Here is a 27,276-nt window from a genome sequence, read left to right on the forward strand (position 1 = left end):
AATATGATGATCATACTCTTCAGTAACTATGTAACTGATAGCTTTGATACTCACGAGAATCTGATGGTGCATCAGAATAATTATGCTATTCAGCTACACGGTTCTCTGCTTTCAGTTTTCTCATGCTCCCTTGCCAGGCGGTCACTTTTCTTCCTGTCATTGTGCCAGCCTCTAACAACTCACCAGTATTCCTCTTCTGGTTTGCTATTTATAAAAGACTATGGGGGACTTCCCTGGTGGCACAGTGGTTAAGAATCGCCTGCCTATGCAGGGGACACGGGTTCGAGCCCTGGTCCAGAAAGATCCCACATGCCGCGGAACAACTAAGCCCACATGCCACAACTACGGAAGCCTGCGCACTTAGAGCCCGTGCTCCACAACAAGAGAAGCCACCACAATGAGAAGGCTGCGAACCGCAACGAACAGTAGCCCCCGCTTGCCGCAACTAGAGAAAGCCCACGTGCAGCAACGAAGACCCAACACAGCCATAAATAAATAAATAAATAAATAAATAAATTTATTAAAAAAAAAAAAGACTATGGGCTAGAAAACCTGATAATAACACTATTAAGAGCTGCCTAGGTGGTGAGTAAAGGGATGAGGAATAAAGTAAATTGTTTTAGTGAAAAGATTTCATGGGTAGCTATCCTAGGTAATTGCTGCTTATATTTTCATACTTTATTCCTGGTTTTATTGAGTTGTAGTTATCTAACTCTGATCTCTGATTCAGTAAGGTATCACTGTACTTGACAGACTGATAACTTTCATGGAAAAGTGTGGGTTCCTGAGTAATAGCTACTCCTACTTTACTCCAGTTAATGGACCCAGAGTTTCTTAGTCCTGTATACACAAAGTCTTGGCAGAGAATATTGTTTTTCAAACTTCAGATCACAGCCTAGTAGTAGCTCATAAAATTAATGAGTTTCAACCAGTATTTAAAAACAAAAACAGAAGAAAATAGAAAATACAGGAACAATGGGGTCAAAACCATGTTATAGTAATTGGTCTGTTTCACTCATTCTCTCATCATTACTCTGATGTTTACTTGTAATAAGTTTATTCTCATCATTTTTAAATAAATTAAGACCTTTTAAATCTCTCAATTTTAATTTCTAGTATAGTAAATGTCAATATATATAACCCACATATAGCCCTCAATAACTTTTTAAGAATGTAAAGAAATTCTGAGACCAAAATTTTCAGAACCACTGATCTAAGAGCTTATTTTCTTACTTTTTTTCTTTTAAAATAAATAGCAGAAACAGATTGATTCCAAGTGACAAACGTACCATTCTGTAAATGGCATGCTTTAAAGAGTGCTTTCCTGAAGTTTAAAATATTTTAACCCCAAATTCAATAGTGAAACATGATAAACAAATTACCTTTCTGCCTGCAGAATTAAACTAACAGTTCCTTCTTTGAGATCAAATATAAGTGGTGTATTCCAGTTCTTCGTACTGAAAGACAAATAAAATGGATATTTATTAACACTTGAAATACCAAATACTTTTTAATAAGTAGATGGGTACTCATTTAAAATGAAGTATCTTTAGTTTCACAGTAACTCTGTATATATTTCTATTAACAGCACTTGGTGCATTGTTCTGAAATTATTCACTTAACATGCCTGTATCCCTGACTAGAAAGCGGACTCTGTGTCCCTAGCACCTAGCACATAGTAAGTACTCAATAAATGTTTATTGTAGGAGCCACAATATGCAAATTGAGGAATCATAAGTTCAAGTTCTGTCATTTATTAGCTCTGTGATTGGGCATGTCATCTAATGTTTCTCTTTTGAAAAACAGTAGCAGCATCGTATAGTGAAAAGAGGATGGGGTTTTGGCTAGACAAATCAGGATTAGAAATCTGGTTTCACCACCTGTCAGCCATATGATCTTAATAAGCTTGACCTAAAGAACAGTTTTCTTATTTTTAAAATGGAGATAATGATGACTTACCTAAAGCACCTAGCTAACTGCCTACTGCATAGCAGATACTGAACAAACAAAAACTATAATAACAATAACATGATGAACAATTTTTCCTACAGGTCTCCCAATGTAAATGTTGAGCTGAATGAAGATTTCTGTGAAACATTCTGTAAACTGTAAAATACTGTATTAATGTAAGCTATGACTATGCTTATTGAATAAACAGATGAATGAATTAAAAAATAACTCCTATGATTTTTATGATGTAATATGATTCAAAGATAAGGATGGGTGGAGAGAACATTTACAAACTGAATAACCCACCCCCAAATAATCAAAGGTGTTTCACAGTTTAAAATGTTTTATTACTCCTATATATTCTGAATTTCTCTCAATTACTTTCATAAAACCAATTCTTTAACTCAGATTAAATCTCATATTGATCCAGGAGATGGCGGGAAGGGGAAGCTTGCAGTAAATTGGGGGAAATTAATCTTGGCTAATGCAGAGCCTGATACCCATTTCAATAAGTAAATGCATGCATAAAGCCAAACAGTGAGTAAATCACTACTGATAATTAGTAAGTCTGAGGTTCACAGGTATGATAAAGCTATGTACTTTTGTACTTTAGAAAAAATATCACAGCATGCTCATTAATGCAGTCATCAGAATTAACCTTCATTCTTTGTCAAGAGAGCTGATACAAATAGTGAGTATGAGGTTTTTTTAATGTCCCCTTACAAAATATCTGAGATTTATGACAACTGAGATATATATATACGACATGGAAATATAAACTCCCTAAATCAGAACAAGAGAATTTTCTATACAACTATTTGAAAAATCAAATGAAAATTTAACATAGAATGCTCATATATGATTTTCTTTGTCTGGAACTTCTTTTCATATAAACCAGTATATGGCTCGCATGTTTGTTTTTAAAATTATATTTTTATTACTAAAAAAGGGGCAACAGTTATTAGGAACTTGGATTCAAATCCCAGCTCTTCCTTTAGTAGAGAAGTTAAGTAATTTCACCTAGGGTAAGTTACTTAATTACCTCTGCGTCCTTTAGTTTCTTCATTTTGTAAAATGGGAATAATAATAATAATATTCAACACACAGAGTAAATTAGATCATGAACATAAAAGATAGTATAATAGTGCTCAGTAAATAATAGTTGTTATTATCTAAAATACTAGGTATTTTTAATTTAATGAACTATATTTCAGTATGATGGGTCTCAGCATTACTTCATTCCCACTACTGCTCCCTGGTATTTCACTTTAATAAATATTTTGTACCTTCATAAATGTCTTGATAACAAGAGAGGGGAGGTAATGTTAAATCAGAAAAGAAAAAAAGCAATTTAATATTTTGACACATACTAACTGGTATGAGAAAGGTAGAGTGACAAAAAAATTAAATAACAGCTTCTAAACTTTTGGTAAATATTTTAAAAAGCAACCTCTCTAATACAAGTAACACATAATGATACCAATCCTACAGATTCAAACATTATGTCCTTGCCATTAAAATTAGTAGAATAAATCCCTCGTTTAGGGCAGTTAAGAGCCCTACCTTTCTTCAACCAAACCCTAAACTGAGGAAATCTTCTCTGTTTTCCTCAACCCTGTGAAAATTATTCAAAACCCATGTGCACTAAGTGATTGTGAGATTTCGTCATATTCTATAGTCCCTTTCCTATACCTCAATAGTTTAACTTTGTAGCTTTCTTGACTTTACCCAAAGCCTCCCTTCTCTTTCACATAAGAAAAACATTTTCATGTAAAATTGAGCTGCTTATTTCTTTATCCCCTTTCTCCTTTGCTTCTCCCATTTCATTACTCCAGGCTTGGCTGTTATTCTAAGTTGCAGATTCTAATTAGTAGCAGATTTACACATAAGTGAGTGACAATTTGTAATATATACTTGTAGCAACTGATACTGTTAATTAAATTTTAGGATACCTTTGTGTTGTGTATTACTGAGCTTTAGCTTACCAAGACAACAGTACACTTTATGTTTTTCAATTCATTTATTCATCCCAAAATAGTTATTTATTTATTTATTTAAGTACTTACTATATGTACTGGGTATACAGTGGTGAATAAGACACATACATACTCTACCCTCAATTTTCTATTCAATGATTAAACTATAACCACATAATGCTATAAATATAAGCACAAAATGTAAAAAAAAGAATCTTTATTCACAACTCTTGAAAGTGTCATAGTGGTTCCTTGAGTTTTCTGGATAGTTGAGAAATCAACTGGTGGCAAACTAGAGCTAGTTTGTACCGAATGTTATATTTTCAGGAATTTTGCAAGCCAACTGTTAGATAAAGCCATTATTTAAAATTAAAATATATAAGCATAATTAAGCAAATTATATTCAAAACAAAGATAATACTCAAACTGATCACTTCCAGATTATTTTATTACATTTTACTGTTATCTATGCACTTGAGATTATTTACACCTATTGTTATCTATATGGTGGCAATTCTATATAATGGTTTGCCACTGTGCATCTCTTCTTAATTCTGTGACATCATATTGGTAGCTTGAAATTGGCCATGGTAGAAGTATTTATATAATAGAAATGAGCTAACACTGCAAATCAGGTTGTTTGGTTGGTTGGTTTGTTTCCAGAAAGCCAGTTCAATATTTATCAGCACACACTGAGTTACATAAAAATACCAAGTAAGTTTTTAAAGTTTTAGGTGCAAGTTTCTTGGATGTATTGAGTCATTTCCTGCTTTTTAATACAAAGTATACTGAACATATTTTCTTTCATCATTTCTGGACAACTCTGGATTATCAATATGAACATTTATGATTACCCTGGACTCTGATATCAAGCCTGAACACCTCCTTGTGTCCTTACTGAACATCTTTCAGCCTGCTGTCAGGCTGCTAGCTGTCCCCCCTGCCAGTGGTTAGGTGGTTCCTTTTCCCATCATTTATCAGATGCTCCTAACCTTCTCTGGGCTTTGAAATCAAATTATACTGAAGTCCTTAGAGCTATGAGTAAAGTAAGAGTAAACACTATCTCAGAGAAGGTATTTTGTATTATAAAAGTGATTATTAACCGTTGATGCACAAACTTTATTAGATCTACTTTCCTTACTCATAGCTTACTTTTTATCACTTCTTGGTTGGTAGTAAGTTCAAGATAGGCGAGGTTTTGAGAAAGTTAAGATTAAACCAAACCATGTTGATATGAAAGCTTGAAAATAAATTCCTCCTCACAGACAAAACTCTGGATTTTAAAGAAATGCAAGATGCTTACGAGAACACATAACACTGAAGAGACGTTGAAACAACTAAGTGTGCATAGTTCAAAGAGGCTTTAATGACTCTATCACGGAATTCCAGTAAATCCACTGCATCATTAAGAACGTTACGAACCTAAACAAGGGAAAATGAAATACCAACAAACAACATTAAAATACATCAAATTTTAATTAGATAAGTTAGCAAACACAAAAATTTCAATTCACTCTTGATTATCTAATCATAGAAAGAAGAAGAATGCAGTAGGAACCAGGCATAAGATTTGGGTATAAAATTCAACCAACAAAACCAACTACTACTACTTAGATGTAGAGAATGGACTTGAGGACACGGGGAGGGGGAAGGGTAAGCTGGGACAAAGTGAGAGAGTAGCATTGATATACACACACTACCAAATGTAAAATAGATAGCTAGTGGGAAGCAGCCGCATAGCACAGGGAGATCAGCTTGGTGCTTTGTGACCACCTAGAGGGGTGGGATAAGGAGTGTGGGAGGGAGACGCAAGAGGGAGGAGATATGGGGATATACGTATACGAAAACTTAGAAGAAAAAGATCTACGTATAGAGATTTCTAACATGAAAGCCAATCTGTATGATGTGGCAGTGGAGCAACAAGGTGAAAACTGCTATAACAGTGAGATATATAGTCAAAGGAGTATGGCACATAGGAGCTGGAAAGAGACTATATGATTTCTGCCCAAAACAGTAAGAGATCAATAATTTAGGAAATATATTTTAAAATTTTTAGGGTTTTTAGGGTTAGATTTTACTTTAAAATTTAAGTTCTAAGAAAAGAGATACAATAACTTTAAAAATCAAAAGTGGAGGAGGAGGTGTTAGTAAAGAAACCAACTACATAGTGAAGAAACCAAGGTGCACAGAGGGGTGGAAAGTATCTCCATGCATAAAAACACAGAGATAATATATAGAAAAGCTAAGCACCAACTAACAAATGGCGACTTGCCTATGATAGTCAAAATTATTACAAAAGTTTGTTAACTGATAAAGTTTTTATTTTTTAAAGTTTTTTGAAGTTTTTATGTATTACCAGAATGGGTAATACATTATAGTAAGAGGTGAAAATTAGAGAAAAAGAGATTAATTGTACTTAGAAGTTAGAGTTTCTTTAAATTCCCCTCAAAATATTATCATCTTTCTAAATTAACATGACAATTATAGTATTAATGAAGAATAAAAGGGCATGGAAGGAAAAAGAGGACGATAAAGTCAAACTTCTTCTAAGTACTTCCTCAAATATACCTACAAGGCATATTATATTTTTATTAGCTGTTCCCCAACTCCTATCCCCACCAAACTATTATCGCCATGACAAGAGATAGCAGAATTATATATACATATAATCCTTGACCCAGCAATCTTACTTCTAGAATTCTATACCAAAATAAACAAGCAAAACTATGAAATAACATATACACAGGCTATTACTACATACAGCACTACTGGTAACAGCAAAAGACTGGAAACAGCCCAAATATCTATCAACAGGGAATAGGTTGAATAAACTACATTCACAAAATAGAATAATATACAGCTATAGAAAGGACTGAGTAAGATCTATGGAGCAACCTCCATGATATATTGTAAAACAAAAACAGGCAAGATGCAAAACAGTGTGTATAGTATTATACCTTTTATCTTATGAAGGGAAGGATATGAAGATATATGGATTTGTTTATATTAAAAAAACAAAAAATGTAAAACAGTATTCAGTAATATATTATTAGAATAATATTGAGATTGTTATTTTAAACTATATTTTAGGATATATTCTAGGATATATTAATGTCTTTAAGAACAAAAATTTTCTTGTAAAAGAAAAGAACTGCAAATAAAAAAATCAAGAATAAAATTCCATAATCTTGAATTCTGAACTTGAAACCTCAGTATACACTCATGATATATTTTTATCTGTCAAAAACAAATACATTTTATCTAGAAGTAATGATCAAACCAGTAGCAATGAGCACACCTAGAACCTGTATCATGGTCTCTAAATAACATTCCCCTCCAAAAGGAACAAGGCCTTCTTGGAAAAATGGTGGATTTCAAGTCTGGGAAAGGAAATGTATCAATATAAGACACCTGGAACATCTTGTCAGAAATGCAAGCAAGCTGTTGAAATCATCTCAAAAGAACACAGGAGTCAAATGGCCAAAGATGGAACCATTCGAGCATTAGAAAGAATAATGACTGCAATGGATTGAAATATATCAAAAATGCTAAAATCTGCAAGTTTATAATGATAACATCAACAACAACAACAAAGAAACTCATTGGGCATACCAGGAAATCAATTCGCTATTTGAAAACTGGTAAATAAAGGAAAATAATTCAGAATTTGTCTCACTTCAGAGTAACAAATAGTTGATTAGGCAAAGTCTTTTACAGAAGAATTCTAGCTAATAAATGCAGAAGGAATGATAGAATTACAAGATACAATTCCTGATGAAACATGGTTCTAAACAAGTACCATTCATGGCTGCTAAAAATATTAAAGTAAAAGCCTAATGGGAAACTATATGACATATGAATCAGACTTATAACACCTGAACACACTGATAAATCTCATCATTATTAAAAGAGAGATAAGCAGACATGTGTCTCGCAACAGGAAGTGTACAGCATCACCCACAAAGTATTCTTTATATTTATCAAGGCTCTATATCTAATAACCAGTCTACAGGAAATACGGGGGCTAGATGTACATGTTAAATGTAATCATACCACAGGGATGCAAACAGGAAAATGTGGGAAATTCAACAGAACAAATGACCTGGTTTTGTAAACAAACAAATAAATAAATAAATAAGGAGGAGGAATTTTTCCAGATTTTAAAAGATTGAAGAGACAAATTAAATGCAATATGGGACTTTGTTCCTGACCCAAACCAATCAACTATAAAAATATATATTGACATGTACCACAATGTTCATTGCAGCTCTATTTACAATCTCCAGGACATGGAAGCAACCTAAGAGTCCATCGACAGATGAATGGATAAAGAAGATGTGGCACATGTATACAATGGAATATTACTCAGCCATAAAAAGAAACGAAATTGAGTTATTTGTAGTGAGGTGGATGGACCTAGAGTCTGTCATACAGAGTGAAGTAAGTCAGAAAGAGAAAAACAAATACCGTATGCTAGCACATATATATGGAATCTAAAAAAAAAAATGGTTCTGAAGAACCTAGGGGCCGGACAGGAATAAAGACACAGATGTAGAGAATGGACTTGAGGACACAGGGAGGGCGAAGGGTAAGCTGGGACGAAGTGAGAGAGTAGCATTGACATATACACACTACCAAATGTAAAATAGATAGCTAGTGGGAAGCAGCCGCATAGCGCAGGGAGATCAGCTTGGTGCTTTGTGACCACCTAGAGGGGTGGGATAGGGAGGGTGGGAGGGAGATGCAAGAGTGAGGAGATATGGGGATATATGTATACATATAGCTGATTCACTTCGTTATACAGCAGAAACTAACACACCATTGTAAAGCAATTATACTCCAATAAAGATGTTAAAATATATATATAGAGAGAGAGAGAGAAAGTAATTGGAGAAATGGGACCTGTTACTGTAGACAGACTTAGGAGACAACTGGAGAAATGTGAAATATCACTATGATTACGTTAAAATAAAAATAGTTCCTATCTTTTAGACTTTTTTTTTGTCTTAAAAAAAAAGAGTGTTGCCAGGACTAGTGGTAAAGAAAAAGACACTGATATGTTTGCTTCACTCTTCGAAGAGTGGGGAAAATGACTGCAAAAGGGGAGTAGTCCGATGGCAGGTGCCTCAAAGGAGCTGGAGTTCTTTAGGGAAGAAGAAGTTATTGTGGTCTGGAATTAGCAATGAGGGGTAAGGAGACAACTACCCGACCCCCAGACCCAGTAATACTTGGCATCAAGAAGAAAAACACCTCTACTTAAGAAGGCTGTAGGAGAAACACTGGTCTCAGGAGTCAGCAGGTTTTTTACTTAGAATAAAAATGTGAAGTGTACTTTCAGTGATAGGGCTGAGCTCTGTCTGCAAGGCCACAGGTACATGCTGCAGGTTGTGCACTGCACAAATCTAGGTCTAAGTGATGGGCCCCCTAGAATTGAGCAAACCATGACTGTAGGTGGTGACCCTGTGAGTCTCTCTTTAAATCCTAGGCTGTTCTAGGTTTTTCTTTCAGGGAAGGGAGAAAGGAGCTACCCCATAGACGCCATGCTCTGATTTCAGACAGAGACTGGATCAGGCCACTTGTCTCACTTCGAGTCCTTTCAGGTCCATCAGCCTATAGGAGCCCCTCTCTGCGTTGCCTTTGCCTCCCTGCTTCTGGACCAGGAGTCAAGCAGGTTGGAGGTTTCCCTCCACACTCTGCATTTTTGTTCCATTTCTGGTCCACAGAGATGTTTATCCTATTTTTGAGTCCAGATAAATCTCTTTTAAAAATATATTTCATAAATTATTGATCTCTTTAGAGCCAAATGTATGTCTCATCCTTCCAAGTATGAACTTATGATACCATTTTCACCAGAAGTCTGAGCTGCCAGAGACTTTTTAAGAGGTCCAAAATGCCATCCTCTCCCAGAAGCATTTTAAAGCTAATGGAATGAAATAGAATTTTCTAAAGGAAGTTATATGGTCGTTTCTTTATAGCAACATGATACCCAGTGAAATAAACTGGCTGTTAACACAGGTTTAGGAAAATTCAATATTTAAAAAATCCGATGTATAATCCTCTGTCATTACTCAAATTATAGGCAGACTTCTTAAAATTCATATTGGCCTAAAGCTTCACATGGGGGAATTCTCTTTTTTGTGAATCTGGAACACTAGAACAGGAATAAAACATCCTGGCCATGATAATAAACAAAAGACACAATGATAATTGCTGTTATAATTTCAAAGCTATGGTGAATCCAACATCAGAAATGTCCTGTGCTGAATTTTAAAATGCACCCATTTACTCTGTTCAATTCAGGGCAGCTTCAGGACTAACCTGTTCATACTTGTATCACCTAATACTTCTATCTGACCACAATATTTAGACTTCTCAGACTGACATAAGTCCAAAAATTCTGTTTCCACATTTCCAAATACTCATTTAATCCTAAACATAGATATAGCCATAGCAATAGTTACCATTTATCTTTGTTTTACATACATTACCTCATTTAATCATCAAAATCACTCTTTCTTTAACTCTTATCTTTACAGGAGATAGAGTGACTAAGAATCAAATAATCTTGAACTATGGTAACGATTAAAAGCCAAAGCTGTGCCTCATGCTAAAGTGAGAGAGGCAGGAAAGAGAAAACGGTAAACTTGAGACCTGAGGAATGCCTCATCTCCTCCATCTGTGCCCTCTCCCTCCTAGGCACTTCCTCCCAGCAAAGACATCAACTATCCCTTTTAGAAAGAATCATCCACTAGGATTCAGCCTGGAGACAAGGGACAACTTAAGAAACCGTCTCACTCTAGGTTACTGTATCATATAAAAGCTGAGGTCCAGAGAGACAGGTCGGGCAATGAAGCCTATTGCCAGGTAGTAACTGCCAGGTCAAGGTCTAGATTTAATAATTAGGACTTAACATGATCTCTGGTTTCTGAGTTAACAAAACACAAATCAACCAAGTCTACCAAGCTTCTGAGAAAACTGTAAAACTCTAAACCAGGCAAACAAAAAGTTGTGACTGTTGTCCCTATAGCAATCTGTGGCTCCACCTCACAACAACGTTAAGTGGGCTGCTAAAATGTACGGACCCCAGAAAGGGAATCCTCCCAAGTGGGAAATCTTCCCAGAAAGGCAATCTAGAGTTGCCAAATTAACCAAGCAACTAACCTTATTGCTAAGAAAAAGAGTTCTCAAGATATTCCTGGCCAGCTGGGTTTTTGCTAGGAACCTGGTAATCACAGTGCGTTGTTTTCCCTTCTCCCATTTTCCAAATTGTTTTCATTGCAGCCGCCCTGTTTTCCCTTCGTCATTATAAACTGGGAATATGGGGGAGAGGAGAATAATTAAAATTCGCATTTATTTATAGTTTTCCAGACCAGAGAGTTGGAGCTGGAATGACTGGATTAGTCTAGGTTATCATCTTTTAGAGAGGGGATGGGTTTGTTTTCAGTTGCATATAGAATAGCTGCAAAGTTAAGTAGTGCATTTCTGAATTATACATACATGTGAATAAGGGAAAGTAGGCGTGGTGAGTAGATTGTAAGGGGATTAGTGATTTCTATGTCCTCGTATTCACATCCTTATGTAAGTCTCTCCACTTGTGTGTAGACTGGACCTTGTAGCTTGCTTCCAGTGAACAGAAAAAGGCTAAAGTGATGAGATGACACTTCTGAGTTCAGGTTATAAAAAACTGTGACTTATGTCTTGCTCACACTCTCTGTGCCCTTCGTAACTGCTCTGACAAAGCTGCCAACTTGTGAGCTGCCCTGTGAAGAGGCTACATGCAAGGAACTGAGGGTGGCCTCCAGTCAACTGCCCTCAATTCAACAGACGTTGATAAATGGAATCTTGCCAACAACCTTATCAGCGAGCTTGGAAGCAAATCCTCCCCAGTTGAGCCTTCAGGTGCCACTAAGCCCTGGCCTACACCTTGATTGCAGCCTTGTGAGAAACTATGAGCCAGAAACTCCAGTTAAGCCATGCCTGGATTCTTGACCCACAGAAACTGAGAGATAATAAATGTTGCTCTTTTAAGTCACTAAGTTTTCGGGTGATTTATTATGCAGCCATCGATAACTAATACAGTTATGGTTGCTAAACAGCCAAAAAAGATAGACTATAGTGGATATCTGTTGGTTTCTGTCTGCCCAGAATCAAATGCTATCTTTTCTGGTAAATATGCTTTGGTTTTCCTTTGGGAAACCATTCCCCCTATTATTCTAAGTGACTAAGTGGTTTAGATGGGGTTGACTCATCATTCCCTCCACCTCCCAACGAAACATACTTGACCCAGACTTGGCTCATGAGATCCAATGCTGAGACTGCTGCTGGAATTACTAAGGGGCTGGAGGGGAAAGCACTCTTTCTGTTGTACTTGAAGTTGGAAGAATGTAAGCCTGGAGCTACCAAGGCCGCAAAAGAGAGACAGCATTTGTGAAGATGAAGCCAATACACAAAAAAGGACCGTTGAGGAAGAGATATGATGGAACTCCTGTTGACCTTATTTAAGCCTCTGGATCCAACACAGTCTCATAAGTCCCATCTCTTGACTTCACATGGACCAATAAATTTCTTTTGTTTCTTTATTCTTTACCTTAATTCAATCAATTTGAGATGAACTTATGAAAAAAACAAAAGATTTCAACATATTAATCTAGGAGGTCCCACAAGAACAGGAACCAAACCTGTCTTATTCACAGCTGTACTTCCCATTGCCTAGCTCAATGCCTGGCAAGTAGGGCATTGAATAAATAAATGAAATTGTTCTAAGAAAAAACTATGAATAGACATAGCTTAGCAAAAATGCAATACAAATGTCTTATAATCACTGAGAGAGTAAGACCCCTTTACAAAAATAAAAATACTATTCTAGTCCTAAAATTTTGAAAGATTATTTGCAAACATTATTTTAAGTATAAAGACAATTTGGATTAGGTAAACACCAGTTTATCTACCCACGCCAGTGGGTGTACTGTGATGTTTTTGCAAATATGTTCCTATAAAAGGGTTTCATCTTCAAGGAATTCATGGAAAAGACTCTGACAAGTACAGGTTTCTGGTAACTGACTGTACTGCTGAAATGAATGAATAAGCATTTTCAGAACTCTAATGGAAAACTGATGAATTCATAAAAGTGCTAACAAAAGATCAAGATGAAAACAAAAATTAATTACATGGGACTGAGTGAACTGATGAGGATGATTATAATTTTTGTGACTTTCTGTTTGAATTAAAAAAAAAATCCCACAAGGACTCAGAGGCAAAGAATATACAAATCAATTTTCACTGCAAAGTAAAGGAGCTGTTATAGTGGAGGATTACTGGACTGAATGTCAATATTATGACATAGCATGAGTGTGTTTCGTGTTTGGTAATTGCAATCATTGTTGTTTTTGTTGTGGTCATCCATTTACAATGCTTGGTGTCAGTCTATTTATCTCTTGTAAAAATAAAATACAGTGTGTGTGTGTGAAAAAAAAAAAAGAAGGGATGATAGAGCTGAAATCTTAAGGATACGCAGAAGCTATTTAGGTCCTTGCTTTAAAAAAAAAACAAAAAACTTCTCTTTTTAAATATATTCTCATCTTGGGGCATTTCTGAAATTAAGGCAATACTTTATTAGCTAGCCACCAAGGACTACATGAGTAAAAGTGTGTCCCCAAATCAGTTGATTGGAACTCACAATTCATTCTTTGTCATAGACACAATACTATAAATAATGTTTTGGTTCCCAGGCTGACTAACAAAAATATATATTTACACCATCACCTAGATCCAAACACTCATTTACAAGAAATACAGAAGACAGAGAAGTACGTCAAACCACACCATGGGGATACAATTAGCAATGTCCACACTGTGGGGCTGGACAAACAATTTGGTTTCAACAAATAAACCACAGGGGGAAAAATAGAGATGGAAGGGGAATCTACAGAATAAAAGAGACTTAAAAGATATGTCAACCAATTGCAACATGTAAACCATTCTGGATTCTGATTCAAACAAACAAACTTTAAAAAATGTGACATGGAGGAAACAATCAAAAATTTGAACACTTCTTGGATATTTGATAACATTAAGGAATTACTATCATTTTTAATGTATGATAATGGTATTGTGGGTACGTTAAAAAGAGTCCTTATCTTTTAGCTGTATATATTGAAAACTTCACAGCTGAAATGATACCTGAATTTGCTTCAAAATAATTGGAGGAGGGGGAAAGTAGATATGGACATGGATGGGGCAGGCTTGATCATGGGTTGATGGCTGTTAGCGCTGGGAGATGAGTACCTAGAGATTCATTATACTATTCTGTCTATTTTTGTGTGGTTTAAATTATCCATAATAAGTTTTAAAATTTTTAAATAAGAAAGTAGAGGGACTTCCCTGGCGGGCCAGTGGTTAAGACTCCACACTCTTCCACTGCAGGGGGCCCAGGTTCAATCCCTGGTCGGGGAAATAAGATCCTGCATGCTACAAGTTGCCACCAAAAATTTATTTTTAAAAAGTAGAACAAAGAAAATGTATAAGGTACCTAATTATTATCAATCTGGTGACCATTATCCAGATTGTCTGTGAAAATCTGGATACTTAGTCTAAAGAATACCTGAACAGACACATCCAAGAAATCACAAGATACATGCTTCCAAATTTTTTTCAAAGATTTTTTTTTTTTTGATGTGGATCATTTTTAGAGTCTTTATTGAATTTGTTACAATACTGCTTCTGTTTTATGTTTTGGTTTTTTGGCTGCAAGGCATGTGGGATCTTAGCTCCCCACTCCCAACCAGGGATGGAACCCGCACCCCCCGCAGTGGAAGGCGAAGTCTTAGCCACTGGACTGCCAGGAAAGTCCCTCAAATTTTTATAGTAATTATAATCATCTGAATTCGGAATACTGAAGATAGAGGCAACTGCTATGGACAGGAGAAAGAAAGGAAGAAGATAGAGTTCCCCTTCCTTTGGGAGAGAGTTTGCCATCAACACATTGTCTTTGGCCACTCCTCCTAACTTTCATCAACTAACTTTTTCCCATTTTAGCTTGTCTTAGGTAATTCTTAAAAGGGGAAAAAAATATTTTTTAATCAGGTTAAATAAACTCATACAATTATAAATAAATAAAATAATGTAACCCTGACAGTGATCAGCAGGTTATTACGTCTGCCTTGAGGTCAGCTCCAGCAGTTAAATCTAACTTGTTACAGCTTCCTTCCTTCTTCCTCAACTGAATCCACATATTCCCTCAATGCTTCAAGTTTCACTATCCGTGTTGTCAAACCCAAGTTCATGTGCCGAAGGCACAGTGAAGCCAAACAAACCAAGACATTGGAGTTTGGAGCACAGAAAGGTTTATTGCAAGGGCTAAGCAAGGAGAAAGGGCAGCTCATGTTCAAAAGGCCCAAACTCCCCCACAGTTTTGGGGGAAGAGTTTTTAAAGATAAGATTTGGGGTGAGAGCTGCAGGGTATGTGATTTTCTTCTGATTGGTTGGTGGTGAGGTAACAGGGTGATGTTTCAGGAATCTCAACCTCTGGTTCCAACCAGCCTGGGGTCTACATGCTTGTCGTCAAGCATGTCGTCACCATCCTCCAGCTGGGTTGGGGTCTTAGTTTCTGTAGAACAACTCAAAGATATGGGCTTTTGTACCAGGGAGGGCCCCACAGGGTCCTGCTCAGTTTCAATCCCCTCTTTTCTTTGATACTCCTCAACCTTGAGGGGAACAGGTGAGGGACAAGAAAGGGAATCATGTTTTGCATAGAGAGGTTAACCATAAACTTGGCAGAGAAACTCGGCTTTAGGGGGCCTCAATTTCATCCCTGCCTCAACACCATAATTTCAGTACCTGTGGGCACTCATATTCTATGTCAGTGAAAGGTTCTTATTTTATGTCATGAAAAGTCACTAATGGTATAGTTAAAATATTTCTAGTATGACTGAATCTTTATAAACCTGATTTAAATATAATTAATGAAGATAATTCCATTTTCTGTATTGTAAACTAATGTGAAAAGAAGAAGATTTAATCAGCCTGAAACATAATCATACCTGCATGGTCCTTCTTTTAGTTAACGTTACTTGAAAATCTTTCCACTCCCAACGTTGCTCCACCACATGTGCAAAAACAACATGTCCATTTCCACAGGCTCCAGCAATCTGGGTGCCATCAACTGACCATGTGATATTAAATATGCTGCCAGTGTTGGGCTTTTCTAAAGCATATGACCACTGGGGAAGAAAGAACAAGAATAGAATCAATTTATTTCAAAAACATTTTAAATAAGTTTCAAATTGAGCATATGTTAACATACTAGGATGATTTTTTTTTAAAAGAATGTGTCTTTATTCTAGAATTATTTAGAAATATTTTTCTTAATAAAATGATAGCCTACTGAAACGGAAGATATAGATGTGATTTTTCAAGTATACAGTAGAATACATAATATGATAAAAGAGTATGAAATCGCTCAAGAACTGCAAAACACCCAAAGCATTTTGATTTACATCATTTAATTTTAAGCAGTTAAAACTAAACGGGTAAATACAAAGATTACATAGGAACAAAACAGACATCTTACTATTAATTCGTAAGGATCTCTATAGTCCACACATCTAAAAATTTGTTACAATATTTCAATAGTGTCACTAAAAATTGAAACTAAACACACAATGTAACTAAAACACCTCTAAAACACATATCTTAAACCATGAAAGTACAGGTAAACAGATTTTTTCCTTTTTTCTTTTTCTCACAGTGCAGTTAAGTATAACCTCTTCTAGAATCTATCTGTTTGAGAAAGCGATCTAGCAATATCAATAAGCATCAACTGGAAAAAGGAGATTCCTGAGTGTGTGTGTGTGTGTGTGTGTGTGTGTGTGTGTGTGAATAAGACAGTAAGAAAAAAAAAACTTTTTCAAAGATGGTATTATATGCATTTTCTTTCATTCTTTCACTTGAAACACACATATTTACTAGAAGGATGATTTATTTATTTGACTAAATTTATTTATATTCTCTTTCCATTCTTTTAACCTTACAGACTATAGTCAAATTAAGTCTTGATTTTTTGTTGTTGTTGCCCTTGGGTGGGTATTTATTTTTGTTCTACATTGGTTTTTTGTTTGTTTGTTTTAATATTCATTATCAGCTATGGGCTCACTGACAAAAAATTTGGAGAAAATAGAAAAAATATAGAAAAAATTCACTAATCCACACTACTATAAAACAAAATTCCCAATAAAAGTTCACATATACAATAAAAAGGCTGTATGACTCTTACTACCCACTGACACTTTTTTTCAACTCCTTCCCATCCCCCTTCAAATCTCTAACTATTGCTTAAGTAAAAGGCTCTATGATAACGTTACTATGAAGAAGGCAGTGAACAAACTGTAAGCTTTGCTTCATCAGCAGCATAAATATATATACATAAAATTCATATTTTTAAACTATTTACTTTAAAGCATGATTTTAAAATACCCAAAGAACCGAATCACCCAGAAAAATCTTACTAAAATTAAACATACAAATATTTATCTAAGAACTCATGATGCCCGATCCTAAGAAGAGAAAATGAAAAGAAATTTTAGATATTATCATCACCCTACATTCCTCTGACTTCTTTCAGAGTCCACATGAACCATGATACCCAAGTTATATTAAATTCTTACTCTCTAAAAATTAACTGATTTCTTCCTCTTTGCGATTACTCTAGTAATAAAAAAAAAAAATACAAGCACAAGCAAATCATCAGAGAAGGAGTCTTGAATAGTTACTAAATTTGAGGGGACAGGGTTATATTTTGTCCAATCAGTAAAGTTAATAATTTTTATTGGTAAATCAAAAAGATTTATCATTTGTCCTTTTTTTTAAAAAATTGAGGTATAGTTGATTTATGACATTATATTAGTTGCAGGTGTACAACACAGAGATTCAAAATTTTTTTAGATTATACTCCATTTAAAGTTATTATAAAATACTGGCTACATTCCCTGTGCTTATCATTTGTGCTTTTAAAGAGACTTTTAATGCTCTGAGTCTCTTTTCTTCTCCAAATAAGCCATGGAACACTGGATTCACATTTGCATTTCCAACCACTAGAAAGAAATGAAGCAGCCTCCCTGGATGTAATTTAGTGGTGCTAGCAGCAAGAACCCTGAAGATGAATTTTTAACTATCCCTCTCACTTATGCTAATCTCTTTGACCAAACCATCACTTTGTTTAAGGTAGTGTTACTCAAAATGTGCTCAGGCCAGCACCATCTGTATCACCTGTGATCTTGTTAGAAATGCAAATTAATAGGCCCCGCACCATCCTATTGAATCTGACCCTCTAGGGGATGAGGACCAGGAAATTTTCTTGTTGCTGTTAGTCTGTTTTTCTTTTTTAATTTCTTTTTTTATTGAAGTATAGTTGATTTACAATCTTGTGTTAATTTCTACTGTACAGGAAAGTGATTCAGTTATACATATAAATATTCTTTTTTAAATATTCTTTTCCATTATGGTTTATCATAGGATATTGAATATAGTTCTCTGTGCTATACAGTAGGACCTTGTTGTTTATCCATTCTGTATATAATAGCTTACATCTGCTAACCCCAAACTCCCACTCCATCCCTCCCCCAACCCCCCCCACTACCTTGGCAACCACAGGTCTGTTCTCCATGTCTGTGAGTCTATTTCTGTTTCGTAGATAGGTTCATTTGTGTCATACAGCATTTTAGATTCCACATATAAGTGATTTCATATGGTATTTGTTTTTCTCTTTTTGACTTACTTCAATTAGTATAATAATCTCTAGTTGCATCCATGTTGCTGCAAATGGCATTATTTAGTTCTTTTTTATGGCTGAGTAGTACTCCATGGTGTATATATATATATATATATATATATATATATATATATATATATATATACACCAAATCTTCTTTATCTGTTCATCTGTCAATGGACATTTAGGTTGTTCAGGAAACTTTTAATGAGCTCTTCAGGAGATTCTTAAGCATCAAAAGTTAGGACACTGGTCCTCAACTCTGTACATTAGAATCATCTGGGAAGCTTTTTTCAAAAAAAATACCAAAAACCAGGAATACAACCAAATAAATCCAGAATTTCTTGGGGTGGGGTCTGGATATGTTCTTAAAAGTTCTCTGGGGGCTTCCCTGGTGGCGCAGTGGTTAAGAATCCACCTGCCAATGCAGGGGACACAGGTTTGAACCGTGGTCCGGGAAGATCCCACGTGCCACGAAGCAACTAAGCCCACGCACCACAACTACTGAGCCTGCACTCTAGAGCCCATTAGCCACAACTACTGAGCCCACGTGCCTAGAGTCCATGCTCTGCAACAAGAAAAGCCACCTCAATGAGAAGCCCGCGCACGGCAAAGAAGAGTAGCCCCCACTTACTGCAACTAGAGAAAGCCCGCGTGCAGCAACGAAGACCCAACACAGCCAAAAATTAATTAATTAATTAATTAATTTAAAAAAAAAGTTCTCTAGGTGATTTTAATGTAGAACCACTGTTCTAAGAGAAAAGCAAAATCTGTGATTTGCTTTAAGACTATCATTAGCTGCTGACTCACAGTTAATACCAAGCCAATTAATTTGCTAACACTTGAGAAAATTACATGACCTTTGTTTTATCTTCTAATCCAGCTTCTCTTTGTTATGTATAAATTTTTCTTACATTCATCAAGCTAAATTTTTTCTTTGAAACTTTTTATTAGAATTTCAAACATAAAGTATAATAGGAAGAATAACATAAAGCAGTGGTTCTCAAACTTTAATGTGTATTAGAATTACCTAGAGGGATTGTTAAAATAAATTGCTGGGCTCCAGTTTCTGATTTAGTAGATCTAGGGTGGGGGCCAAAGTGTTTGCATTCTAACAAGTTCCCAGGTGGTGCTCAAGCTTCTGGTCCAGCAACCACACTTTGAGAATGGCTGGTATAATGAAGCCCCATTACCCAGTTTCCAACAATTATCAACTAATAGGTAATTCTTATCTCATGTGCACTACCACCACGGCCCAGATCATTTTGAGCAGTCCCTCACATCATATCATTTCATCACAAAATACATCGGCATATATCACTAAAAACACAAAGATTTTTTAACCCAACCTCAATACCATTATTAAACCTAAAAACAATTAACAGTAACTCCTTAATATTATCATAGTATCTAGTCACTGTTCAAATTTTTCCAATTGTCCTTTTTTGTCTTCAGTTTGTTGGAATTAAGATACAAATAAGGTACAATCATTTTGATTGGCTGCGAAGTCTCTTACATTTCTTTTGATCTATAAGTTCCCCTTACACATGTTCTTTTCACTTGAAATTTTCTGTGGTTGAAGAAACTGGGTCATGTCCTGTTGTTTCCCATAGTCTGGATTTTACCATCTGTATTCTCATGGTGTTGACATGTTAGTCTGTCCCCTTTATTTCTTGTTAATTGATAGTTAGATCTAGAGTCTTGATCAGATTCAGGTTAGATTTTTTTGGCAAGAAAACTTCTTAAGTGATGTTGTGTACTTCCAGCAGGAAGCATTTAATGTCCGAATGTCTTCTTATGCTGTTAGCAAATGATAATCATTGCCTAGGAGGACTAATTCACTTATAGTTGCAAAATGGTAATATTCCAATCCTCCTTTCTTCATTTACTAACTGTAACAGTGCTACAAAAAGAAACATCTCCTCAACTATTTGGTAACCCTGGGATACAGTTCATATATCAAAGGCAGAATAAATTCTTGATTATTTCCCCTTAATTATTAGTTTTCAAAAATATAAATTTGAATAGTGACTTAATATTATCAGTAGATAATTGATAATATTAAGAAAGTACTGTTAACTGTTTTTAGGTTTAATAATGGTATTCAGGTTAGGTTAAAAAAAATTCTTTGTGATAGTGATATATACTGAAATATTTAGTGATGAAAAGATGTAATGTCAGGGATTTGCTCTAAATGATCTGAGCCATGGAGAAGTAGGTGGTGGTATAGATGAGATAAGAATTAGCCATTACTTAATAATTGTTGGGTAATGGGTAAATAAAGATTCATTATACCAGTTGGTTCCCTTGTAACTTCCAAATGTAACCAAGAAATGTTACTGTTTAGTGTCAAGAACTCATTAATTTTAACATATTTGATGTGTTTTTATAAATACAGTGCTCCAATTGGCCCAATTTTAGCCAGTGGAATCCCCTTTCAGTTGGTTCTTTAATCTTTTTGACAGAACCCTGTAGTCTTTGATCACTTCCCCTGCTTTGTACAATGACAAAATGTTCCAGTCTCATTTTTATATTTCCTGACCCACACCTGGCATCAGTCTTTTCTTCAGTGAGTCATGGTTCACTTTATGGAAATACGGAAAGTAGTACTGAAAAAAACCCCCCAAGTGCTAAGGGCGCTCGCTGTTACTGAGTTAGTTGATCATTAAAGCCTTTTCTAGGCCTTTTTAATAGACAGAACTATGAAATTTTTTCAATAACTCAAACTGATACTTCCAAATCAAATCCAGGAACTGTAGGATTTTTATTTACCCTCTCCAATCTTACCTCAGTATCTGCTTTCACTTAGCCAAAAATCCCAGCTCTTAAGAACATCAATATAAATACTCAGAATAACAACATCAACACCACAAGCAAATAGTTACAAAAGAGTTAAAAATTTTTTTTTCATTCTTTTGCCCTTAAGCTTATTTCCCTTTTTTAAAAAATGACAACTTTATTGAGATATATTTCACGTTATAAAATTCACCGTTTTAAAGTATAGAATTCAGTAGTTTTCTTAGTGTAGTCAGAGTTGTGCAACCATCACCACTACTAATTTCAGAACATGTTTATCACCACAAAAAGAAACACATGCCCATTAGCAGACACTCCCATTCCCCCCACCCTCACCCCCAAGCTCCTGGTAACCACTAATCTACTTTCATTTTCTATTCTGGCCATTTCATGTAAATGAAATAATACACTATGTGGCCTTTTGTGTCTGGCTTCTTTCACTTAGCATAATGCTTTCAAGGTTCATCCATGTTGTAGCATGCATCAGTATGTCATTCCTTTTTACTGTCAAGTAATATAGTATTGTATGGATATACCATATTTTGTTTCTCCATTCATCATTTGATGGGCATTTGAGTTTTTCAACTTTTTTTACTATTATGAATAATGCTGCTATGAACATCTGTGTGCAGGTTACTGTGTGTTTTCAATTCTCTTGTATACATACCTAGGAGTGGAATTGCTGTGTCTATGGTAACTCTATGTTTAACATTTTGAGGAACTGCCAAAATGTTTTCCAAAGTCTTAGGATAATTTTCTGTTGAGTCTCCACTGTAAGTACAAGGAACAGACAATCAAATTATTTAAAGTCATTTGGACTAGCTCCTCTCCGGGTAGGTATACAAATGACTGAATACACAATTAGGCTCATTTTTTTCATTTACTTTGGTTTTAGGATTTGCTTTCTAAAAATTTAATTTTGTTTTATAATTATGTAAAATATTTACGGGTATCAAAATTAAATTTACCCAAAAAGTATATAAAACAAGGTATAATCAAAGAAGTCCAACTTCTATCCCTTTTCTCTCTCCTATTCTCTCCTTCTCAATATTTATAATTATTTTTTAATTTTATGTTTTATCCTTATATCTTCCTTCATTATAAGTATGTATGTGCACAGCTGCGTGTGTGTCTTTGTGTGTGTGTGCACGCACCAGCATTTATCTAAGAAAGGGGTAGGAGTAGTGATACAAATATGTCCAATATGAAGACATTATCTATTGTAGTATATGGATATACATATTCTTTTATAGCTATTGATAGTATGATCAATATGTTTTTTCGTACTCTGTATATCCATACATGTGACTTCCAGATTGCTATAGCTGAAGCTAAAATTCTCCAGTAGACTCCTTGAAAGACTCATGGGAATAACATTCCTTGAGTTCTTGCATGTTTTTACCAGTATGCTTATGACCTTTATACTTAAAAGTCAGAATAGCTGTAGTATCCTATGTTAAGCATTGTACAGTGACGCTATTAAAATCTGACGGCATTCTGATTTTCCTCCCTTTATGAGTGACTTGTTCTTTTCCTTGGATGCCCACAGGACTTATTTCTTCTTCTTTAAACTCCTACAGTTTTATTAGTGTATATCTGGGTGTTGGCCATCTGGGTCAATTTTCCTAGGTATCTCGTATGCCTTTTCAATATCAATTTCAGATCCCTTAGATCTGAGAAAATCTTTCTTGAATAGTGGCTTTTAGTATTTTTCTGTTCAATGCCTTGGACTTCTCCTTTAGAGATTCCTATTATATGTACTTCAGATTTTCTCTGCCAATCTTCTGTATCTATCACTTTCTATCAAACTTTGTATGTCTTTTGCCATTTCCTTGCTTCCATTTCACATTCTATTTATTTTAAGGCATCATCCACTGTGTTCATTTGCTCTTATATTCCTTCTAGTTTGGTCTTCATTTCTGTAATAATTTTTCCTTTTTTAAATAATTCCCTCCTGAGTTCTGTCACCTCTCCTTAAAATCTCCCATTCTCCCATCACCTCATTTCCTAGTTTTTCTAATTCTGATTTATATGGTTATTTCATGGCTTTTGTCATGGTTTTAAAACATCCTTCAACTTCTTTTGAATTAACTGGTTGCAGTGCTTGTCTGTTTATGGCACAGTTTTGTTGTCTTTGGCAACATTATGTGATTTGACTGTGATCCTGATCTGCTCATTTTTAAGTGAAATGGGTTTTGCTGTACTTTTGGGAGGAAGGGATGTTCCAGAAGGATAGCTCTAGAGCTCTCTCTTCTGTTGTTTTCTCACAGTGATTAAAAAAAAAAAAAAGCCTCCATTTTTTGAGACTAGCATTCTCTGCTTCTTCTCCAATTTTATTTGGATCTATTCTCATCTTTGCTCAATTGTGTCTGTTCTAATCAAACTGGATTTTAATCTCAGCAATTTCTGCAGTACAGGGCTTTGTCCCAAAAGGAAGCTTTATGTGTTAGTTTGAAGAGTACATTCGACCCAGACATGTCCAGCACTGTCAGATCCTGTCATGATCCCCTTGCACTTACTCAGAATTGGATTCTACAGAAATTTCTTTCCAGTTTCAGCTGCTGTTCTCAGATTGGTGTGTCTCACTTTCAGGTATTTGTTGGTGATTTGGGAGTTCTTCTTTTCTTGTGGTCTTAGAAACCTGGCTACCTTTGCTCTGCTTCCTCATACACAGATGCTGATACCATGTATACCTGTCAATGGTACTTCTGGGAAAATCGCTTGTATTTAGGGTTTTGTAGGGATAGAGTACCACCCACTTTTGCTGTAGCTGCTATCTGTAGGTTTTGGTTATAGTCTTTTCCTTTCTCTGTTTTATGAGGAGATTTGAGAGGATTGAGAAACTATGCCACTATACCCAACAACATGGATAAATCTCACAGATATATGGTTGAATGGAAAAAGTCAGACAAAAGTATAAATACCATATGATTTCATTTATATGAAGGTCAAAACAAGCAAAACTGATCTGTGAGGACAGAAGTCAGAATAGTAATTACTGTGGAGGGGTAACTGACGGGGGGAGGCACAAAGGAAATTCCTGGGTTGTTGATAATGTTCTATATCAATATGGGCGATGGTTTCTTGGGTACTTGTATATATAAATAATACTGAGCTGTACACATAAGATACTGTATATGTTTTATCTCAATTTTTAAAAAATGCTGCCTCTGCCATTATCATTCCCCCAACCTATTTTATTGAAATTATACTTTTTCATATTTTGAGACATAATATTGATCTAAAATAAGTAAACATCAATACTAAAAAATAAAAGGATATATATAAAAATATTTATTTATAGTAATCATAATCATGTAAAAATGTCTGCTGAATGACTTGTAAGGTACACAGAAAATGAAAATATTTGATTTTTTTGTATGTTATGGTTATGGGTATTATTTTTTCTATTTTTTGTTATCATTATTTTTGTTATACTGTTTTTTGCCAAAAATGTCTTCAATATATAAGCTGTCTTGTGTATTTAATTAAACTAATTAATACTAATTACTATTTGTGCCTTCACAATACTGGTAAGGTTTTCTATTTTTTTTCATAATTCCAAGCAATAAGTTGTAGCTAACACGGTTTTCTTAGAATACAGAATATGAAAAAGTATACATAAATTACTTTTGACTTGGATAAGTGAAAATAATTTATAAAAAAATAACAATATGAATGAGTAAAAACACAAGAAAAACAACAGAAAAAGTAATTATTATAAAAGTTTATGGAACACAAATGTGATCTGTATTCACAAGACGTTATCCAAGTAAAACACCAATTTTTTTTTTTTAACATCTTTTTTGGAGTATAATTGCTTTACAAGGTGTGTTAGTTTCTGTTATATAACGAAGTGAATCAGCTATACATATACATATATCCCCATATCTCCTCCCTCTCGTATCTCCCTCCCACCCTCCCTATACCACCCCTCTAGGTGGTCACAAAGCACCGAGCTGATCTCCCTGTGCTATGCGGCTGCTTCCCACTAGCTATCTATTTTACGTTTGGTAGTGTATATATGTCCATGCCACTCTCTCACTTCGTCCCAGCTTACCCTTCCCCCTCCCTGTGTCCTCAAGTTCATTCTCTATGTCTGTGTCTTTATTCCTGTCCTGCCCCTAGGTTCTTCAGAACCTTTTTTTTTTTTTTAGATTCCATACATATGCGTTAGCATACGGTATTTGGTTTTCTCTTTCTGACATACTTCACTCTGTATGACAGTCTCTAGGTCCATCCACCTCACTACAAATAGCTCAATTTCGTTTCTTTTTATGGCTGAGTAATATTCCACAGTGCCCCTTCACAGGCAGCTCAAAATAATACTGGTTGAACAATGGAATATTACTCAACCAATGTTATTTTGAGCTGTCTGTGAAGAAGCACTATGTCACTGAACAACAATACACAGTCAGCTGCTGTCATGCTTTTGAGAGACTTCGCAATATACAGGCATACTTTGTTTTATTGCACTTTACTTCCTTGTACATTGTAGATATTGCATTTTTTACAAACTGAAGGTTTGTGGCAACCCTGTGTCGAGCAAGCCTATCAAGCAACATTTTTCCAATAGCATTTGGTCACCTCATGTCTCTGTGTCACATTTTGGTAATTCTAGCAATATTTCAAACTTTTTCGTCATTATTGTATTTGTTACGGTGATCTATGATCAGTGATTTTTGACGTTACCATTTTATAACTGGAGACTGAAGATGTGACCAAATTACTACAATCTCATAATAAAAGTTTAACGGATGAAGAGTTGCTTCTTCTGGATGAGCAAAGAAAGTGGTTCTTGAGATGGAATCTACTCCTAGGGAAGATGTTGTTAAGATTATAGAAATGACATCAAAGGATTTAGAATATAATATGAACTTAGTTAATAAGGCAGTGGCAGGGTTTAAGAGGATTAACGCCAATTTTGAAAGAAGTTCTACTGTGGGTAAAATGCCGTCAAACAGCATTGCGTGCTACAGAGAAACTGTCTGTGAAAGGAAGAGTCGATCGATCCTCATTTTAAGAAATGCCCACAGCCTCCCCACCCTTCAGCAGCCACCACCCTCATGAGGCAGCAGCATCAACATCCAGGCAAGACCCTCCACCAGCAAAAGATTATGACCACTGAAAGCTCAGATGATGGTTAGCATTCCTTTACCAACAGATTATTTTTTAATTAAGGTATGCACATTGTTTTTTTAAAACATAATGCTATTGCACACATAACAGACTACAGTATAGTGTAAACATAACTTTTATAGGCACCAGGAAACCAAAAAATTCATGTGACTCCCTTTATTGTGATATTTGCCTTATTGTGATGGTCTAGAACCAAACCCGAAATATCTCCAGCAATATCTCTGAGGTATGCCTGTATTTTTGTCCAAAGGCAGTCTTGAAAAGTTGTCAGGCTGGCCAGTTTAGCTTTGGCTATGGGCAAATATCACTGGCACCTCCCCAAATATCCAGGACCTTGATGAGTGTTCTATGGCTAGCCAAAAATTCTCCCCATAAAAACCCATCTCCCGGGCTTCCCTGGTGGCGCAGCGGTTGAGAATGTGACTGCCAATGCAGGGGACACGGGTTCGAGCCCTGGTCTGGGAAGATCCCACATGCCGCGGAGCAACTCGGCCCGTGAGCCACAATTACTGAGCCTGCGCGTCTGGAGCCTGTGCTCGGCAACGAGAGGCCGCGATGGTGAGAGGCCCGCGCACCGCGATGAAGAGTGGCCCCCGCACCGCGATGAAGAGTGGCCCCCGCTTGCCACAACTAGAGAAAGCCCTCGCACAG

The 27,276-nt window shown here is 35.6% G+C and overlaps 1 protein-coding gene across 6 annotated transcripts in view; it reads right to left on the reverse strand.

Annotated features, from left to right (window-relative positions):
• The window catches only part of IFT80 (intraflagellar transport 80), a 116,420-nt gene that overhangs the window by 32,140 nt on the left and 57,004 nt on the right, over nt 1-27,276 (reverse strand). For all 6 annotated transcript variants that reach the window (XM_082458402.1, XM_082458406.1, XM_082458403.1 and 3 more), the window contains 3 exons: nt 15,965-16,144; nt 5,230-5,348; nt 1,383-1,457 (listed from right to left, as the gene is read on the reverse strand). In XM_082458402.1, the coding sequence (XP_082314528.1) occupies nt 1,383-1,457; nt 5,230-5,348; nt 15,965-16,144 (374 nt within the window). The remainder of the gene's footprint in view (nt 1-1,382; nt 1,458-5,229; nt 5,349-15,964; nt 16,145-27,276) is intronic.

Source organism: Balaenoptera physalus (assembly GCF_965194825.1).
Source record: "Balaenoptera physalus genome assembly, chromosome: 4".
NCBI classification, from domain to species: domain Eukaryota; kingdom Metazoa; phylum Chordata; class Mammalia; order Artiodactyla; family Balaenopteridae; genus Balaenoptera; species Balaenoptera physalus.